This window comes from Mobula birostris, chromosome 9 (assembly GCF_030028105.1).
Source record: "Mobula birostris isolate sMobBir1 chromosome 9, sMobBir1.hap1, whole genome shotgun sequence".
Lineage (NCBI taxonomy): Eukaryota > Metazoa > Chordata > Chondrichthyes > Myliobatiformes > Myliobatidae > Mobula > Mobula birostris.
In genome coordinates, this window is record NC_092378.1 from 100,198,588 (window position 1) to 100,218,093 (window position 19,506).

General features: G+C 40.8%; 1 protein-coding gene across 5 annotated transcripts in view; it reads left to right on the forward strand.

The window, feature by feature from the left end:
• The window catches only part of LOC140202898 (trinucleotide repeat-containing gene 6A protein-like), a 175,636-nt gene that overhangs the window by 145,950 nt on the left and 10,180 nt on the right, over window positions 1–19,506 (forward strand). For 3 of the 5 annotated variants that reach the window (XM_072268445.1, XM_072268449.1, XM_072268447.1), the window contains 9 exons: window positions 3,906–4,043; window positions 5,685–5,831; window positions 6,913–6,984; window positions 8,417–8,624; window positions 9,470–9,619; window positions 9,824–10,000; window positions 13,426–13,566; window positions 17,427–17,537; window positions 18,025–18,243. In XM_072268445.1, coding sequence (XP_072124546.1) covers window positions 3,906–4,043; window positions 5,685–5,831; window positions 6,913–6,984; window positions 8,417–8,624; window positions 9,470–9,619; window positions 9,824–10,000; window positions 13,426–13,566; window positions 17,427–17,537; window positions 18,025–18,243 — 1,363 coding nt within the window. The remainder of the gene's footprint in view (window positions 1–3,905; window positions 4,044–5,684; window positions 5,832–6,912; window positions 6,985–8,416; window positions 8,625–9,469; window positions 9,620–9,823; window positions 10,001–13,425; window positions 13,567–17,426; window positions 17,538–18,024; window positions 18,244–19,506) is intronic. The other 2 variants (XM_072268446.1, XM_072268450.1) reach the window with 1 other exon arrangement.

The following is a 19,506-nucleotide window of genomic DNA, read 5'->3' on the forward strand; positions in this document are numbered from 1 at the left end:
GATCAATATCCTGCTGTATCTTTTGCCAATCTCGTATACTACAACACCACCAATCTTCGTATCATACAAACTTACTAACACATCCATCTACATAGTCATCCAGACAGAGGTCCCAGTACAATCCCTATGGAACACCACTTGTCACAGACATCTAGCCAGAATAATTCCCATCGATCATTACCCTCTGTCTTCATTGGGCAAGCCAATTGTGAATCCAAATGGCCACTTCATTGTGGATCCCTTGCATCCTAATCTTGTGGATGAGCTCCTCATGAGGGACCTTGTTTAACGCCTTAGTAAAATCCATGCAGACAACGTCTACAGTTCTACCGTCATCATCTCCTCAAAGAAGTTAATCAATTTAATCAACTTTCCCTTCACAAAGTCATGCTAAATATCCCTAATTAAGGTCTTTCAAATGATCATGTATCCTATTCCTAAGAAGCTTTTCCAGCAAATTCCCTACCACTGATGTGAGACATGGTGTTCTATTAGTTTCCCGATTATCCCTATTTCCCGTCTTGAATCATGGAGCAACATTAGCTACTTGCCAGTCCTCTGGGACCTTGTCTTTGGCTGGAGTGGACATGAAGATATTGGTCAAGACCCTGGCAACCTTACCTGTTGTCTCTTTCATGTACCTGGGGTATATCCCATCAGGCCCTCTGGACTTGCCCACCATAATGTTCTTTAATACTGTCTCTTTACTTATCTCAAATGCCTGAGCAAATTAGCGTGCTTTAGACTGATCTTCCTAACCTTCACATCCTTCTCCTTGGTAATTACTGATGCAAAGTACTCATTTTGGACCTCAGCACATTGTCCAAGCGCATGATCCTTCCTTTATCCTTGAGTGATCCCACCTGCTCCATAATTATCCTCTTGTTCTTGATTTATGTATAGAATGCTTTGGGAATCCTGCTTTGAAAGGACTTCATGGCCTCTCCTGGCTTTCCTAATTCCCTTTAGTTCTTTTCTTGTCTCTTTGTAATCCTTAAAGATAGTGTTTTATTTTAGCTTCCTAAATCTTACACACACTTCCTTTTTGTTCTTGACTAAATTCATCATGTTGACATCTAATTTTTCTCTACCATGTCATCTTCTTCTTAGAACATATCTGTCCTGAACTCTGTGCGGTTGGTCTTTAAGCATCCTCCAAGTGTCAGATGTGGGCTTGCCCAAAAACAGCTACTCACAATCACTTCTCCCTAGTTCCTGCTCTCCCACCAGAAAGTCAGTCACCTGGCCAGACTCTTTATCCACACGTGGTCGAGCATGACCCCTCTTGTTTGACCTAATAAATTCCATTCCTATAAACCTTTAGCACTAAGGAGAGCTCGGTGTATTATGGAAGTTACAGTCATCCACTCCAACAACCGTTTTTACATCTTTCCCTAATCTGCCTGCCTATCTGTTCTCAATGGCCTGGTGGCTGTTGTGTGGCATGTAGTATTATCCCAACAGTGTGATACCATCTGTCATATTTCTGAGGTCTACCCATGTAGACTCAGTGGATGTGGCCGCCATTATGTTCCCTCTGGGTGCAGTTGTGATATTCTCCCTGATTAATAACACAACTCATGGCCTCCACCCTTTAACTCCTCCTCTTATCTTTTCTAAAATATCAAAAGCCAGGAACATTAAGCATCCAGTCCTTTCCCTCTTTCAGGCAAGTTTGTTATAGCCACACTGTCATAGTTCCATCTACTGATCCATGCTCTTAAGTTCATCACTCTCATCCATAATACTCTTAGCATTAAAATACACATACTTCAACACATCTGTCTCATTGTGTCTGTTCTTCCCGGTCATGACATCTACCTTCTTCTCAATTCTTCCACTTTCTGGCCTGGTGTTTTTGTTCCTGTCGCCCTGTCAAACTAGCTTACGCCTACCAACTCTCCCAGGCAGGATCCCTTCCCACCTTCCCATTAAGTTGCAATCTGTCCCTCTGTTAAGACCCTGAAACCCTGCTCCCCCTTCACCAGTTCATTCATCTGTCCTATATTTCTGTTCTTGCTGTGACTAGCACATGACATCAGTAGTAATCCAGAGATTACTATCTTTGAGATTCTGCTTTTCGGTCCCTTTCCTAACTCCCCTTGCTCACTGTACAGGACCTCTTTCCCCCTTCCACCTATGCCATTGGTGCCAAGGTATGACTTCTGGCTGCTTACCCCTTGAGTGTTCTGTAGCCATACTGAGACATCCTTCACTCGAGCACTTGAGAGGGAACACACCACTGAATCTCCAGCAAGCTTCACTTTGTAGTATAGCTAATCTGTAGGTCAGAGAAATGTTTTATCCAGAACCTAGTCAACCTCACACAAAAATTTGCAGTATGCAGGCAATGGCTCCGTATGTTCAGGTTTTGAATCTAAGCTCCTAATCATTGTTGGAGGAACTCACATGGTCAGGAAGCATCTGTAGAGGGAAATGGACAGTCAACATTTTGGATTGAGACCCTTCATCTGGACTGAAAGAACATCTTCACACGCCTGTTATGTCTGCTGACTGAAAGAACATCATTCTTAACACCTGTACTGTCTCTTTCTGTGTATCGTTTAACATTTATTATTCAAAGTATCCAATTAAAAATGGTCTCAGATTTACTATGGTATAGATCATTTAAGGATGTTTTTTGCAGCTTGTGCTATACGTTACAGAAACATAGAAACATAGAAAATAGGTGCAGGAGTAGGCCATTCGGCCCTTCGAGCCTGCACCGCCATTTATTATGATCATGGCTGATCATCCAACTCAGAACACCGCCCCAGCCTTCCCTCCATACCCCCTGACCCCCGTAGCCACAAGGGCCATATCTAACTCCCTCTTAAATATAGCCAATGAACTGGCCTCAACTGTTTCCTGTGGCAGAGAATTCCACAGATTCACCACTCTCTGCGTGAAGAAGTTTTTCCTAATCTTGGTCCTAAAAGGCTTCCCCTCTATCCTCAAACTGTGACCCCTTGTTCTGGACTTCCCCAACATCGGGAACAATCTCCCTGCATCTAGCCTGTCCAATCCCTTTAGGATCTTATACATTTCAATCAGATCCCCCCTCAATCTTCTAAATTCCAACGAGTACAAGCCCAGTTCATCCAGTCTTTCTTCATATGAAAGTCCTGCCATCCCAGGAATCAATCTGGTGAACCTTCTCTGTACTCCCTCTGTGGCAAGGATGTCTTTCCTCAGATTAGGGGACCAAAACTGCACACAATACTCCAGGTGTGGTCTCACCAAGGCCTTGTACAACTGCAGTAGTACCTCCCTGCTCCTGTACTCAAATCCTCTCGCTATAAATGCCAGCATACCATTCGCCTTTTTCACCGCCTGCTGTTATTAAACAGTGCAGATCCTAATTAGTGTTTTCCATAGAATATTTCACAAACTGATGACCAGCTGGTTGAGCGCACCTCTATCTGAGGTAATAAGCAATCCTTGTACAATGATCTGACCTGTCTAGCAGGATGAGTGAGTGGCTTTCATTTTTTTGTAGTCATGGTGGAGTAGTTTTTTCTTCTTGTTATAAATTTTATCTTTTACCCCATGCATTTGGTCCCTGCCTTCCAAAATCATATTTTGTTTGACAGGAACTTAATGAATATTACATTTGTAATCATTGCAGAAACAGAAGAAATTGGTGGATATTTGGAAAAGCAGTCGCAAGTAGAAACTTAAAGAAGGGGTGTTGACAGTAGGGAAACACAAATTTGGAATGAAACCAGGCAGAGAATTGCTAGCATCGGAAGTGTTAGCACAACCCACTGATGTCCATCATTCAATGTATTGTTATCTCTTGTCTCTTCCCAATCTGGTTGTCTAGGAGCCTTTGTCCTGTTAAGGTGGGGGTGTTTGCAAAATTGTGATCTGTACTTTGATACCGCTTATGCTCTTGATTTCAGAATGGCAATCCTAACATATTTGGCGGCAGCAATGCAGCAGCACAAGCCAGGGGCATGCAACAGCCTCCAGCACAACCTCTTAACTCATCTCAGCCTAATCTTCGCGCTCAAGTGCCTCCTTCATTATTATCCCCTCAGGTACATAAGATTAGTGTATTCTCTCCTGTTTTCATTTTTTTAACCTCTTGTTCTGCGAGTTAATAAGAACCAAATGTTTGGCTGTGCCAACTTTTGTAATTGCTGCTTGGTCTGGCAAACAAATGTCCTTAATTGGTTATGTTCCTTGTTACAACGAAGATGGATTGTTTTGTACTGCAAGATGTTTTAAATTAAGAAAGAAGAGTGGGTTTGTAAAGGAGGGGACATGTTTAAGTAACTGAGGAATATGCTAACTCATTTATTTATATTAGCCAATTCAAGAATTTTAATGATATGGTAGTGCTGAACTTTATTAATTCAAGCTTCCCAAACAGAATTAGAATCAGGTTTATTATCACTAACATGTGACGTGAAATTTGTTAACTTAGCAGCAGCATTTCAGTGCAATACATAATCAAGAAGAGGGAAAAAATAAAATAAAAATAATAAGTAAACAAATAAATCAATTACGTATATTGAATAGATTAAAAAGTGCAAAAAACAGAAATACTGTGTATTAAAAAAGTGAGGTAGTGTCCAAAGGTTCAATGTCCATTTAGGAATCGAATGGAAGAGGGCAAGAAGCTGTTCCTGAATCGCTGAGTGCGTGCCTTCAGGCTTCTGTACCTCCTGCCTGATGGTAACAGTGAGAAAAGGGCATGCCCTCGGTGCTAGAGGTCCTTAATAATGGACGCTGTCTTTCTGAGACACCACTCCCTGAAGATGTCCTGGGTACTTTGTAGGCTAGTACCCAAGATGGAGCTGACTAAACCTACAACCCTCTGAGGCTCCTTTCGGTCCTGTGCAGTAGCCTCCCCCCTCCCCCCCCCCCCCCCCACCACCACACTAGACAGTGATGCAGCCTGTCAGAATGCTCTCCATGGTACTACTTATAGTAGTTCTTGTGTGTATTTGTTGACATGCCAAATCTCTTCAAACTCCTAATGAAGTATAGCCACTGTCTTGCTGCCTTTATAACTACATTGATATGTTGGGCCCAGGTTAGATCCTCAGATATTGACACCCAGGAACTTGAAACTGCTCACTCTCTCACTTCTGTGAGGATTGGTATGTGTTCCTTCGTCTTACCCTTCCATTAGCTCCATTAATGGCATTAAGAGTCGAACAACCGGACCCTTTGCATGTTTTGGACTGCTGAATTTTCTATATTCTATGTTGTCATCAAAATTTTCTTAAGTACATACTGTAATAGTACAAAGTAAATTAAAGAGCATATGGATTTTTGATCATCATTTTAGGAGTTGCTATGCTATCTTAGCCTCTTCTAAGGTATTGGTACACCAATATGCAAGATACATGCAGGTTGATGCCCAAGAATGACAATCTAGTAGCATCACAATATCTTTATGGTGCCTGGGGTGGTGGATACAAGTCACTTTAGCACACCTACAAGCTTGATGGGTATAGGGAAAGGTGCAAATGGGGAATTGTGGGGTTCAAATTAGCATTTAAGATCTATTGATCTCTGAACCTTGGATGTCCCAATTGTCTTAAGTATTGTGAGCTTTCCAATAGCTCTTCTATAAGCCACTAAAATAGAAAGTAAGGCTAGATCCAATCAAATATTAGTCAGAATAAATCCTTGCAATGCTTTTTTTTAAGTATCTTCTCTTCTAAAAGGTTCCAGCATCATTACTGAAGTATGCAACAGCCAATGGGAGCCTAAATACTGCACTATTGAACTTTGGCCCCCAGCAGGTGGCCATGCTGAACCAGCTCTCCCAGTTGAACCAGCTGTCTCAACTTTCACAGATCTCCCAATTACAGGTAGGTACCAATTTATTTGCTTTGAATACGTACATTTTTATAGAAACTGTTGATAGGTAAGGTAGCAAATCCAACCCCTAAGTTAAGGTAATCCTAGATTAACACATTATTTTTATCTCCCGAAGATATTAGGTTCAATCCTTGATCTGTGTTGAGTTAGCTTAATTTCGTTTGAATTGGTAGTGGGAAGCTGCAGTGTGTCTGTGTCTTTCAGTGATTACAGTTGGACACTTTCCTCATGGTATCAGGTGTCTGTCAGAGTAACCTCACTGCAGTATCATCCGCATTGCCTTCTAAAAGTTGTAAGGCAGCTGTCTGTGCAGCAGGATTTAAGGACAAAGTAAAATGCAAATACCTGATGTGTCCTGTATGTACCTGAAACATTCAGTGGAATGTATTGCCAATAGATAAAAAGCTACCTATCAAAAGCTGATTTCAGATCCTTAGTGCAGAGTTGTATCTAATTTGAATATTCTGTATATTTCTACAGAAAATAACTTAGTGTCCTACCAGCCCTTTCAATATTTTTGCTTCCATTCCCTAAAGAAAATATCAGGAAGATAAGATGCAGTTAGGAAAAAAAAATGTCCAATGGTGTACCTTTATTCAATCTGCCTTAGAAAAGGTGACACACAGGAGTTGATACATGTCAGACAGGTGTGATTTTTCTTTCTGCATCCTTGTTCCCCTCCACCATAGAAAGTACTGTTTAGACCAGCTATTACTTCACCCTTGATACGCTGAGATTCTTTGTGGCAGTCATCATGGAAAGCACATGAAGGAAAGACAAAGGTACTTAAGCCTAATGCAACTGTCCGTGCAGAGTTATCCTTGAAATATTTTCGTCAAAGTAGATACCAAAGTAAGGACTTTGGATGAGAGCGACCACAATGATAACTACTTGGCCTTAGACACACATTGAACAAGGAAGTCCTTAATGATGGCACCAAATACTCTTCATAACAAACACCATTCCAGTGTAATACTGCCTAACTATCTTCTAGTAGGTCAAAATATTTTGGCTTCCTGTGTTTGTTAGTTGAAAGTAATTTACATTTTTGATGTTCATTCTCAATATTAGCGACTGCTACAGCAACAGAAGGTACAGAACCAGAGGAACATGTCTGGACCCATGCGTCAGTCTCAAGAGCAGGTAAAATTATTATGAACCTTGAAGGTGTGTATGTTTTGGTGAAATGGGCTAATAAATGGCAGATTTATTCCAATCAAATTAAATGTGAGAGGATGTAATTTGGGAGTGCCAGTGAGTCTAGGACATGCATCATAAATGGTCTGGTCTTTGGGAGTATTGAGTAGCAGAAGGACTTTGGTGTAGGAGTTCAAATGTCCTTGAAGGAAACAGCACATGTAAGTAATGCACACAGACGTTGTCCTTTATTGTCCGGGGCACTGAGTTCAAGAACTGGGAGGTTATGCTCCAACTTTATAAAAACTTTAGTTAATCCTCAGCAGGAGTACTGCCTGCAATTCTCTTTGCCACATATAAAAAGGATATAATAGTGCTAGGGAGGTGATTCACCAGGATGATTCCTGGAATGGAGTGTTTCAAGTCTGAGAGGCTTACAAAGGCAAGATCCGTTTTCACTGGAGAGAGGGAGTTGAGGTGTATAAAATGAGGGGTGTAGATAGGGTAGACTGCGGAAAACTATTTCACAAAGGTAGATATTAAAACTAGAGAAAGTGGATTTATCACAAGCAGGAAAAGATTTAGAGGGTACGTGAGGGGCTCTTTTACTGCCCGGAGATTGATGAGTATCTGAATACCTGACTGAGAGAGTGATGGGAGCAGACCATCTGACAGCATTTAAGAACCATCAAGATGCGCATTTAAGTCACCTAGGTAGAGAAAGTTATGAGCCAAATGATGGAAAGTAGGATCAATATGGATGGGTGCCCTCTGGTCAGTGTGGACATGTTCAAATGGTTTGTTTCCATCCTCTACGACTGACTATACAATCGACATATAACTTTCACTAAAGCAGCTACTCATTAAAATAACCTATTCAAACCTACATTTTGTGACTTGATGTTTTAATTCTGGGTGTGGGAAAGATTAATTACCTGCACTGCCCTTACTTTGATGAGATGGGTGGATTGGTCATCTTTTGGAGGAATGATAGCTGGATTACTTCCATTGGAGGAGAGATGTGTCTCCTGATCCTGTGCTATTGTGAGTATGGAACAAGTACAAAGTTGGCACCCAAAAATTGTTGCAGTATGTGCTAAGACATATCATAATGGATACTATTGATGTGCATAGTGGCACAAGGAATCTTAACTACATCATCTAGAGAAATCTTTTCAGTGGCATTTAATGATCCAGGCTTAAATTAACCACCTACCATTAGCACTCAAATCATCATCATTTTAGTTAAAAAGAGGTGAGATTAAGTTTTTTCAGCATTAAAAATTTCTTTTGAACCAGAAATGACAAATGATCATTGTGTGGATTTGAGGATCTTAACATATGTATTACTGTTTTTAATAGAGATTCCCATTAAATGTTAATGTGGCTTTGAGATGTACTGACGACGTTAAATTTGTTTTCTTCCCTGTATATTCAGGCTGCTCGTGTACTCAACATGCAACAGATGCTGCAACACCCCCGTCAACTGGATACAAGCCTTCTGAAGCAGCAATCTTCATCACAGCAGCAACCAATGCATCAGCCCTCCATGAAGCCCTTCCCGGAGAATCTCATGCCCCCTACCCCACACGAGCTGCAGACAAAAGAGCCACCTTCGCTCAACTCATACAGCAGCTACCCTTTAGGTGGGTTTCGTCAACCCAATCACAGGTGGTCTGATTCCATGGTGCCCGAAACTGCTAAACTTGCCCATGTGCCTTTAAACTGTTCTATTCCCAAAATGTTTCTACCTGATAACAACCTTAACCACAGCCTCCTCAGCTCCCCACTTAGTAATGCAAATAGCCACATGCCAAGCTCACCCATCCACCAGCATGCAGGGAGGAAGCTTACCACTCAAGAAAGATCTATGCCAAGAGGTGAATAATTGTTTGTGTAACCTATAGTCTCCACATGTACCCAGAAGGAAACTGATGGTGTTCTGTCAAGTTTGAGCAGGTGTTTCCCTTTAACTGGCAACTTTGAGTCCTGCCGAAGGGTCTCGGCCTGAAATGTCAACTGTACTTTTTTCCATAGGTGCTGCCTGGCCTGCCGAGTCTTCCAGCATTTTGTGTGTGTTGCTTGGATTTCCAGCATCTGCAGATTTTCTCGTTTGAACTGTGAAGTTTTGTTTACTTTCCTCCATAGGCAAGCTTTGGAAATGATTTAACTATATCTAATTAGTTGTGGGATGGCACCTGGGTAAATGACCATTAAAGACTGCTGGATTTGTATAAAAGTACAGTCCATTGACAACAGTCCACCCATGAAGTCAGTATTCAACAAGGCTATCTCTGCTCTGTGGCTCTCCAGCGTGGAGTAGCCTGACAACCCTATGTTGCAATACTGGAAAGCTGGTGCGTATAGGGAAAACATATTCCATGTGTGTGTTTTCTTGCAAGGTCTGAAATGTTGCACTGTGTAAGTTCCATTTTAAAGTTGTACATCTACATCTTCGGGGCTTTAATACAGAATTAACTTTCTTGTTTAGGCTTGAATCCAAACTTGAATGTACCCCTGGATTTTGGCAGTATTGTTAACCTGAAAGAGCCACAAACCCAACAGTCTCGATTAAAGCAATGGACTGCCCCGGAAAGCCTTCCTGTTAATTCCTCTCTTGATCAAAACTCCAGCAAACATGGTAAGGCATGATTGACCTTTAGGTCTGATATTAGTAGTAGGTCCCTAGTCACTTAAGTAGCCCAGCAGAAAGAGTCTCTTGGCTGTTGGATCTTGTGTCTGGGCTGTCACTTGTGTAAAGTCACTTATAAAAGATTAAGCAGTTATCTCTCATTCTTTTCTGAATGGCCTACAGTAAACTAAAACTTGGAATTTTTCCCCTTAGGTGCTACTTCAAGTGGTCTTAGTATTTGTTCTGGAAAGTTGCTTGAAGAATCTCCTTTTGGTCATTTTGACATTTCCATGAAGTCTCTGGCCAGTCCTCCTGGATCTGTTGGAGATGGCTGGCCAAGTGCCAAATCACCCAGTGATAAGCTCTCTAGCAATGTTAATTGGCCACCAGGTAAGATGTGCATTTAGTCAGATGGAAGACATTTTTTAAGTGTAAAATTTAAAATCTGAAGTCTTCTGCGATTCCTAGACCCCGTTTCAGGATGCAGTGTGTTGAAATGTTCCAGAAATAATTTTCAAGATACAGTACTGTGAGAAAGTCTTAGGCACCTTAGATTTTTTTTATATAAATTTGTTTTGATGTTTATTTTCTGTTTTCTGCATTAGTGTGTCAGTACAAAAGAGCAAATTTTAATTTCCAAACATTTATTTTCCAAAAGATTAAATGTTACACAGAATTTTCTTTTGTATTTTGTTAAAGTAACATATTAAATAATAGACCACTTTTCAAATAAAAACTTGATTAATTTGTGGATATCTAGCCCAGTGCATGATTAAACAAAGATAACAAGTAGGCACTAATGATCAATGACATAATGAGTTGAATGAATTAAACTGATTAATTGAAACAGAAACGAGTGTAGAAGGGATCAAACTCAGCGAAGCACAATCAGTCTAAAAGTTGAGAGTGTGGCAGATGTAACAGTTTAATCTTCAAGTCGTCAATTCCTACACCATGTATGCATTGCATGAAGCCACAAGGTAGTCGTCCTGCATCAGCAAGGTCTCTCCTAAGCAGAAATTTCACGGCACATAAGAGTTTAAAGATATGCTGTCCAAACTCTTCTGAAGAAGCGCAAAGAAACAGGCAAGGTTGAGGACCTGAAATGCAGTGGTCAGCCATGGAAACTGAGTGCGGCAGACAAGAGATAGATCAAACTGACATCCCTTCTAAATCAAAAGAAGTCAGGGACTGCTATCAGCTTTGAACTCAAAAGAAACCACCAGAACCTTTACAGTCTGGAGAGGTCTTCTCAGAAGTGGTCTTCATGTAAGAGTTTCTGCCAGAAACCATTCCTCCGATGTGGAAACAAAGCGAAGATTCACCTACGCACAAAAACACAAGGATTGGAGTGCTGAACAATGGCTGCAAGTGCTGTTGACTAAAGAGTCAAAACTTGAAATTTTTGACTCACACAAGAGGCAGTTTGTCTTATGATTGGAGCTGGAAAGCACAACATGGATGCCTGACTGCAGCTGACAGTGCACAGTGGAGGTTTCCTGCAGGTTTGGAGCTGCGTTGGTGAACCGGTCAGAATTAATGGAATCCTGAGAAGTAAAAGCAGCTTCTCATTCATCATGTAATACCATCAGGGAGGCAACTTCATTCTGTAGCAGGACAAAGACCCCAAACATACAACCAAAGTCATAAATAACTATCTTCAGTGAGAACAAGAACGAGGACTTCTGCCCAGATGTATGGCCTTCACAGAGCCCTGATCTCAACATCATCAAGGCCATCTGGAATTACAGACTGGGAGAGACAGAAGCAAGCAAGACAGCTAAAGTCTTCAGAAGAACTGTTACAAGTTCTCCAAGATGCTTGGAACAACCAACCAGTCAATTTTCTTATAAAACTGCACAATAGTGTACTTAAGAGAATTAATTGATGCTGTTTTAAACTCAAAAGGGTGGTCACACCAAGTATTAATTTTAATTAAGTTTATACTGCTTACTGCTCTTTATAGTATTTTCTTTATATTTAGAAACTTCATTTCATTATTTTTGAAATTATCTTCACTTTACATAATTTTTTTAACTTGTGCCTAAGATTTTTGCACGGTGCTGTATGTGTAATTACAGGGACACCTTGTGGCATATGATAGTACTGCATTTTGTGCATGTATGGACATTGTTCTTCTTCGATGTGGCACTCAGCTGGAGCATCAAATATCTACCAGAAACTTGGCTCTGCAGTTTGAACCCATTAATATTTAATTGTGCATGTAGCTTCAAGTGAAAAATCATGTTTAATTCCAAATGGATTTTAATTTGCCTCTTCTTTATAGGGTATTTAGTAATATTTTTAACGGTAATGAACTGATGAATGAGGTTTTCACATTTTATCATGAAAAAGATGAAGAGAGGAGGTATATTGCCTAATGTTTTCATGTTTCACGGCTAGATTATATAACAGAACTATATACAGCAGAGCAAACTTCCTATCATTTTGGCACATTGAATGCCTGGCCAAGTGCAAAAGATAGAGAGCAGGGATTTTTTGTTGCCACAAAAAGAGAGAGGCAGTAAAATCAGGTGACTGGGTGAAGGCTGGTAGAAAAGGGATAACTTAGTTGGTGATAGCTAAGAGAGCATGAAGAAGGCTTGTTAACATCAGCTAATCTGTCTGGAAAAGATTTAAATAGAAGGAAAGTAGAAAAGAGGCAAAAACGTGTTTTGAATTTAAATGCAGAGAAAAACAATTCCTGGCAGTCTGGAATAAAGAAAAATATGGAGTAATCCCAGTAGGTTGGGTGGCATTTTGATATTTGTCAATGTGTTTCATTTGGGTCCAACCTGATCTGCTCACTACTCGCTTGGAATGCAAAGCATTTTTTTTTCCAGTTTGACTTCAAAAGTATTTGTTTTACCTTATTCATTCCTCAGGATATGGTCATGATTGGCAAAGCCAGGATTTATTGCTCATTCCTAATTATCCTAGCATGCCAGGCCACCTCACAGAAAGTATGAGTAAATTTCCTCATTATAGGCCTACAGTTATATATAGACCAAACTAGATAAAATTTACTCCCCTGAAGATGTTAGAAAACCAGATCAGTTTACAAGAAGCTTGTGTTTTCTTGGTCCTTGTGACTTTTGTTTCAAATTCCCAATTAATAGTTGAATTTAAATTCTATTGATGCTATGGTGGGATTTGAACTTGGATCTCTGGTTTGCTCATCTGGCAATTTAATGACTGCACTACTACAATACCCTTCATTGTGTGGGATCCATAGTTTTTGTTATTTTTCTAAAGTTGCTGGGCTCACAGAACCTGAGATTTCCTGTCATACCTTTATAAGGGTTTTCTTTGATGCACCAGTGTACATCAATGTTTCTTTGGTGTACAGTAGTGATTCTTTTGAAGTAGTGATAACACCCTAGTTTCAAGTGCTAATATTTAGTTCATTAGAAGTAGCACATATTTAACACCTTATTTAATCCTGCTCGTGTCATACATTGATTCATTCAGTAAGATTAGTTGCAATTTCATTATTAATACAGATCTGGAGAGCAGGTAGAAATTGTGTGGTGTTACATCAACTGTTTGGAGGGAATGGGCTAGATAAATTTACCACTCTGGATGGTGTGTTCCTGATGGTTCTTTAAAGTCTTGTTATAAAGGGGGAAAAACACTAGCTAAGTGGTTGCATACCAAGGATACTAGTAGGTTGTAGATTTATGCCTTGGCTTCTTTATGTACTGGGTTTTATATTTATAGATTTCACGCTTGGGAACTTACTGCATCTATGTATGTTTCCCAAATACGCTGCCCCTTGTATCCTAAAGTTTAGTATGTTTGGTTCTTCCATCTAGAATTTCGTCCTGGTGAGCCTTGGAAAGGTTATCAAAACATTGACCCTGAAACTGACCCTTACGTCACTCCTGGCAGTGTAATGACCAATCTGTCGATCTCTACTGCCCGGGATCTTGACCTCCTCAGGGACAGGAACAATAGTAAGTCTCTTCCTCCTCCTGTACTTTCAGCTGAAGGTATGTTACATAAAGTATATTTACAAGTGTAGTCATTGTTATAACGTAGGAAGCTTAACAGCCAGACAAAGAAGACCAAGACTGTTCTCATGATGTTGATTGAAGGCTAAGTATTGGCCAGGGTATCATAACGCCAATCTGAGATGGTCCAGTAAATAGGTCATTCTGCAAATCAGTCCATGTTCCACTCACTGCCAAGGTGGCTGTCCCAAATAAAAGATATCACACATAGATGACAGTGCATCCAGCTGTGGGGTGTCTTTAAATACTGCAGTGAATTATCAGTTAAGATTATGCCGTTGAGATTCAAAAGTGAGAATTCAACTTAGCGACTTAGACTTCAAGCCAAATGTCCTCCCAGCTGAATCACATCTAATGCTTAAGGAGGCATCAACTAAATTGGCCTATCAATACATAACTGGCAATTTTTAAAATTCATTTTACTGGAAGGTCATGTTTGACAAATCTTATTGAATTTTTTGATGAGGTTACTAAGAAAGTTGTCGAGGGTAAAGCGGTGGATGTTATCTATATGGACTTCAGTAAGGCCTTTGACAAGGTTCAACAAGGAAGGTTAGTTAGAAAGGTTCAATCGTTAGGCATTAATATGGAAGTAATAAAATGGATTCAGCAGTGGCTAGATGGGAGACACCAGAGAGTAGTGGTGGATAACTGTGTGTCAGATTGGAGGATGGTATGTAGCGGTGTGCCTCAGGGATCTGTACTGGGTCCAATGTTGTTTATCACATATATTAATGATCTGGATGATGGGGTGGTAAATTGGATTAGTAAGTATGCAGATGATACTAAGATAGAAGGTGTTATGGATGATGAGGTAGGTTTTCAAAACTTGCGGAGAGATTTAGGACAGTTAGAAGAGTGGGCTGAAAGATGGCAGATGGAGTTTAATGCTGAAAAATGTGAGGTGCTACATTTTGGTAGGACTTCAAAATAGGACATACATGGTAAATGGGCATTGAAGAACGCTGTAGAACTGAGGGATCTAGGAATAATGGTGCATAGTTCCCTGAAGGTGGAATCTCATGTGGATAGGGTGGTGAAGAAAGCTTTTGGTATGCTGGCCTTTATTAATCAGAGCATTGAGTATAGGAGTTGGGATGTAATGTTGAAATTGTATAAGGCATTGGTAAGGCCAAATTTGGGGTATTGTGTACAGTTCTGGTCACAGAATTATAGGAAAGATGTCAATAAAATTGAGAGAGTACAGAGGAGGTTTACTAAAATGTTGCCTGGTTTTCATCTCCTAAGTTACACAGAAAGGTTGAACAAGTTAGTTCTTTATTCTTTGGAGCGTAGAAGGTTGAGGGGGGACTTGATAGAGGTGTTTAAAATTATGAGGGGGATTGATAGAGTTGACGTGGATAGGCTTTTTCCATTGAGAGTAGGGAAGATTCAAACAAGAGGACATGAGTTGAGAGTTACAGGACAAAAGTTTAGTGGCAACATGAGGGGGAATTTCTTTACTCAGAGAGTGGTAGCTGAGTGGAATGAGCTTCCAGCAGAAGTGGTTGAGCCAGGTTCTATGCTGTCGTTTAAAGTTAAATTGGATAGATATATGGACAGGAAAGGAATGGAGGGTTATGGGCTGAGTGCAGGTCGGTGGGACTAGGTGAGAGTAAGAGTTCAGCACGGACTAGAAGGGCTGAGATGGCCTGTTTCTGTGCTGTAATTGTTATATGATTATATGGATGAGGGCATCACCACCAAGGGCAGCATTTCTCTCTAACAGCTGTGGAGAAGATGATGATGAGCTACCTTATTGGATCTAATGATTAATTATTTCCAAATCAAGATGATGTTTGTATTTGAAAATAACTCACAGATGGTGGTTTTGATGCATCTACTACTCTTTGGTGGTAGTGGTCATGGGTTTGGAAGGACCTGACAGTGTAGACTAGCTATCTAAGTTAGCACTACAATAGTGTGGGTTAATGGCAGAGGGAATTGTTGTATGGGTTGATGGATTGAGTACCATTCAAATTGGCTGCTTTGTCTGGACAGTGCAAGACTTATTGAATGTTATTGGAGCTGCAGTTGTACATGGTAGAGTAGCTTTGGAGAACTGAGAGCTTTTATTGCACAGTGATGGATACACAACCTCTTGTTGGTCCAGCTGAATTTCTGTTCAGTGGTTAGCCTAAGGCAGCTGATGGGATGGTACATGGCAATGGTAGTACCATGTATGTCAAAAATAGGTAGTTAGAATATTGTTGGCTTTTGCCTGGCACTTAGGTGGCAAGAATGTGAATTGCCACATACCAACTAATGTCTGAATGTTTATGTATTAATACTTGCGGATATGGATATTTCATTTACTAATGTCTGTTGCAGTGAAGTCTAGGGGGCAATTGTGATTGGTCTCCAACACTATAACCACCTTCCTCTGCTCAAAGCAACAACTCTAGCCACTGCAAACTGATTTTGCCTTGATGCCCATTGACTTCAGTTTTACCAGATCTCTTTGTGGCCACACATTTGTCAGTTTTTTGGGCTATGCTCAGACTAAGTCTGCAATGAGATCTTGAGGCAAGTGGTTCCGGTAAAACCTAATTTTGGCATCCGTGAGCAAGTTTCTTTCTGTTACTTTGTTCGTGATTGGGAGCATAATTGCATGGTATTAGCTCAATTAGATTGTCCTTCATTTTGCAGGCAGAATATATGTGGAAAGTTTTCCATGTTGTTGGATAGATGCCAGTGTTGTAATTGTACCAGAACACGTATTTCAGCTTTGACTTTGGTGCTTGCATGCTAAGCCCTACAAATGTGGAGCTGTCACTGCCTCCTTATTAGATGTTTAATTCCGCCTTGTCATTTATATCTAAATTTGCAAGCTAGCAGAGGTTTGTCTGATAATTTGGTTGTAAGATTGTTCCGCTCTATTACATGGTTTATTGCACCCAGGCAGTCTTGTGTCAGAGCTTCACGAGGCTGGGGCTCATCTTTTAATATGACTGATACTGCTCCGGGCAATCCATCTTGTACATAACTTTTAAATCCGCTTATTGCCAGTCTTGATAGCAAAAGATATAATCAGGGATAATCTGGGCAATAAGGATGCAGACTGTGGGGAAGACGATTTTACTTCTGCTACTGATTTTTAGATTCTAAAGTATGCAAAGTGTGGAGGTCAGGTGAATGCATCAGATTTCCTTCCCTAAAGAATGTTATGGTAGTCCTGTAGTTTCATGGTCACCATTGCAAAGATTAGCTTTTCTTCTTATCAGAGTATTTAACTAAATGCAAATTCTATATCTGCTTTTGGTGGCATTTAATCTTGTATCACTGCATTATGAATAAAATTATAAATGATTTACAATTACTAGCAACAAATGTGCTGCAGGAGACTCAGTCGGAAGAAAGGAACTATTGACATCTTGGGTTGAAATCTTGTATAAGGTCCCTCTGGGATTGCTAGTTCAATAACAACCTGTGCATTCTGTACCTCTAGCTGGTTGGGTGTCCATTCCATTGCCTAAAGAACAGCTAATCTAAAATGGATAAATATTTAAATGAGACTATAGGATGGAAAGCTTCCCTCAGGTTACCTGTTCGAGTTGTACATATGCGGAGGTTACTGAGAGGCTTTGAGTAACAAGAAACAGAGACTATATCACCTGAGTGACTAATGTAAAAGGAGAAGATGGAACAGAGGGATCTGGATCCTTTTGATAAAATTATAGTTATGTGTTTCTGTATATTTTGCATTTCCAGCTAGGATTACACTTGTTTTATAATGTGGATGTAAATAATTTGTACCTGAAGCCTCCAGCAAATCATTGATGTGTCACTCTGTGTGTGTTCAGTAGGGTCATCCTCATCTATGAACACCACGCTGCCTTCAACTAGTGCCTGGTCCCTTGTTGGTGCCTCCAGCTACAATAGTTCCCTCAGCAGTACAGCACAAAGCACTCCAGGTAGGAATCCTAGTGTGAAACTACTAATCAATATAAAGCTCCTTCACCAGCTACATGTGTGCGTAAAGCCCTTGTGGAGATCCCTTTGCACTGTATTTCACCTGCAAGGTGTGACATTGTAGATGAAGCTGCTCTTTTGACTGGGGGGAATTTGAAAAATAAGGCCATTTCGTTAGTCAAAGAAAACAAATGTATACCCTGCAACAAGTAACTAATCCAATAGTCATCTGCTAGGCAGTGGTGAGGACTGTCCTATCTGATCAGCGCCTTCTCTTATAAGAGCTCCCAGATCCATTAACCCCTTCTCACCTAAGAACCTGACGCCGATGACTGCCAAGTTGCTACCTACATTCGGCTGACGGGATGGGGTGCTGGATCACTTAGTGAGATCTTTTTTAAAAAAAACATTAAATATATGTCGACTGGTTGTAGTATATTTGTGGTAAGAATATAAGCTGATGTTTTGTATGTGTTTCCCTTTCTTCAGCCAGAATTGGTGACCCCAAATCCACCTGGTCTCCTGGTCCAGTTACCAATGCTTCCCTTGCTCATGAACTGTGGAAAGTCCCCCTGCCACCCAAAAACACTACTGCACCGTCCCGCCCACCACCTGGGCTGACCAATCAGAAGCCTTCGTCCTCATGGGGAAACAGCTCGCTGCGCATGGGTGGAGGATGGGGGAGTTCAGACTCCAGATACAACCATGGTAAGAAGTGGGCTTCAGTCTGACTGTACTCTTATTGTAGTAACAGCTAATTAAGTAACTCCTGCAGATTCCTGAAACCTGGTGTTCTGGACTCCAACTCCAGTTCCAGTCACATGCTGCATTCCGGAAATCAGTCAGTCAGACACACACACACACACACACACACACACACACACACACACACACACACACACACACACACACACACACACACACACACACACACACACACACACACACACACACACACACTCTCTCACTCTCACTCTCACTCTCACTCTCACTCTCTGAACCACTGGGATTTCTAGACATTCTGATTCTAGATTATCCAAGTTTTATTGATCTGATATTTTACTCTTGGTATAACTCCTTTACATTACTCACTCTCATGACTTCTAACTTCTAAGACCATTAGACATAGGAGCAGAATTAGGTGATTTGGTCCATCAAGTCTGTTCCACTATTTCATCATGGCTGATCCAATTTTCCTCTCAGCCCCAATTGACTGCCCTCTCCCCGTATCCCTTCGTGCCCTGACCAGTCAAAAATCCGTCAACCTCTGCCTTAAATATACATAAAGCCAGCCTCTACAGCTGCCTGTGGCAAAGAATACCACTGATTTACCACTCTCTAGCTAAAGAAATTTCTCCCCAACTCCGTTCTGAAAGGACACCCCTCTATTCTGAAGCTCTGTCCTCTGGTCTTAGACTCTCTCATCACAGGAAACATCATTTCCACGTCCACTCTATCAAGGCCTTTCACCGTTCGATAAGTTTCAATTAGGTCACCCCTCATGGACCACCTTTGAACCCTCTCCAGTTTCAGCACGTAGTTTCTAAGATAAGGGGCCCATAACTGCTCCCAGTGCTCCAAGTGAGGCCTCACCAGTGTTATATAAATTCTCAACATTACATCCTTGCTTTTATATTCTAGTCCATTTGAAATGAGTGTTAACATCACACTTGCCTTCCTCAAAACAGACTTGACCTGCAAATTAACCTTGAGGGAATCCTGCACAAGTCCTTTGCATCTCAGCTTTTTGTATTTTCACTGCATTTAGAAAATTGTCGACCCTTTCATTTCTCCCACCAAAGTGCATGACCATACACTCCCTGTCACTGTATTCCATCTGCCACTTCTATGCCCATTCTGTTGCCTCTCTGCTTCCACAAGACTACCTGCCCCTTCATCTATATTTGTATCATTTGCAAACTTTGCAGCAAAGTTCCATCATCCAAATCATAGATGTATAACATAAAACCG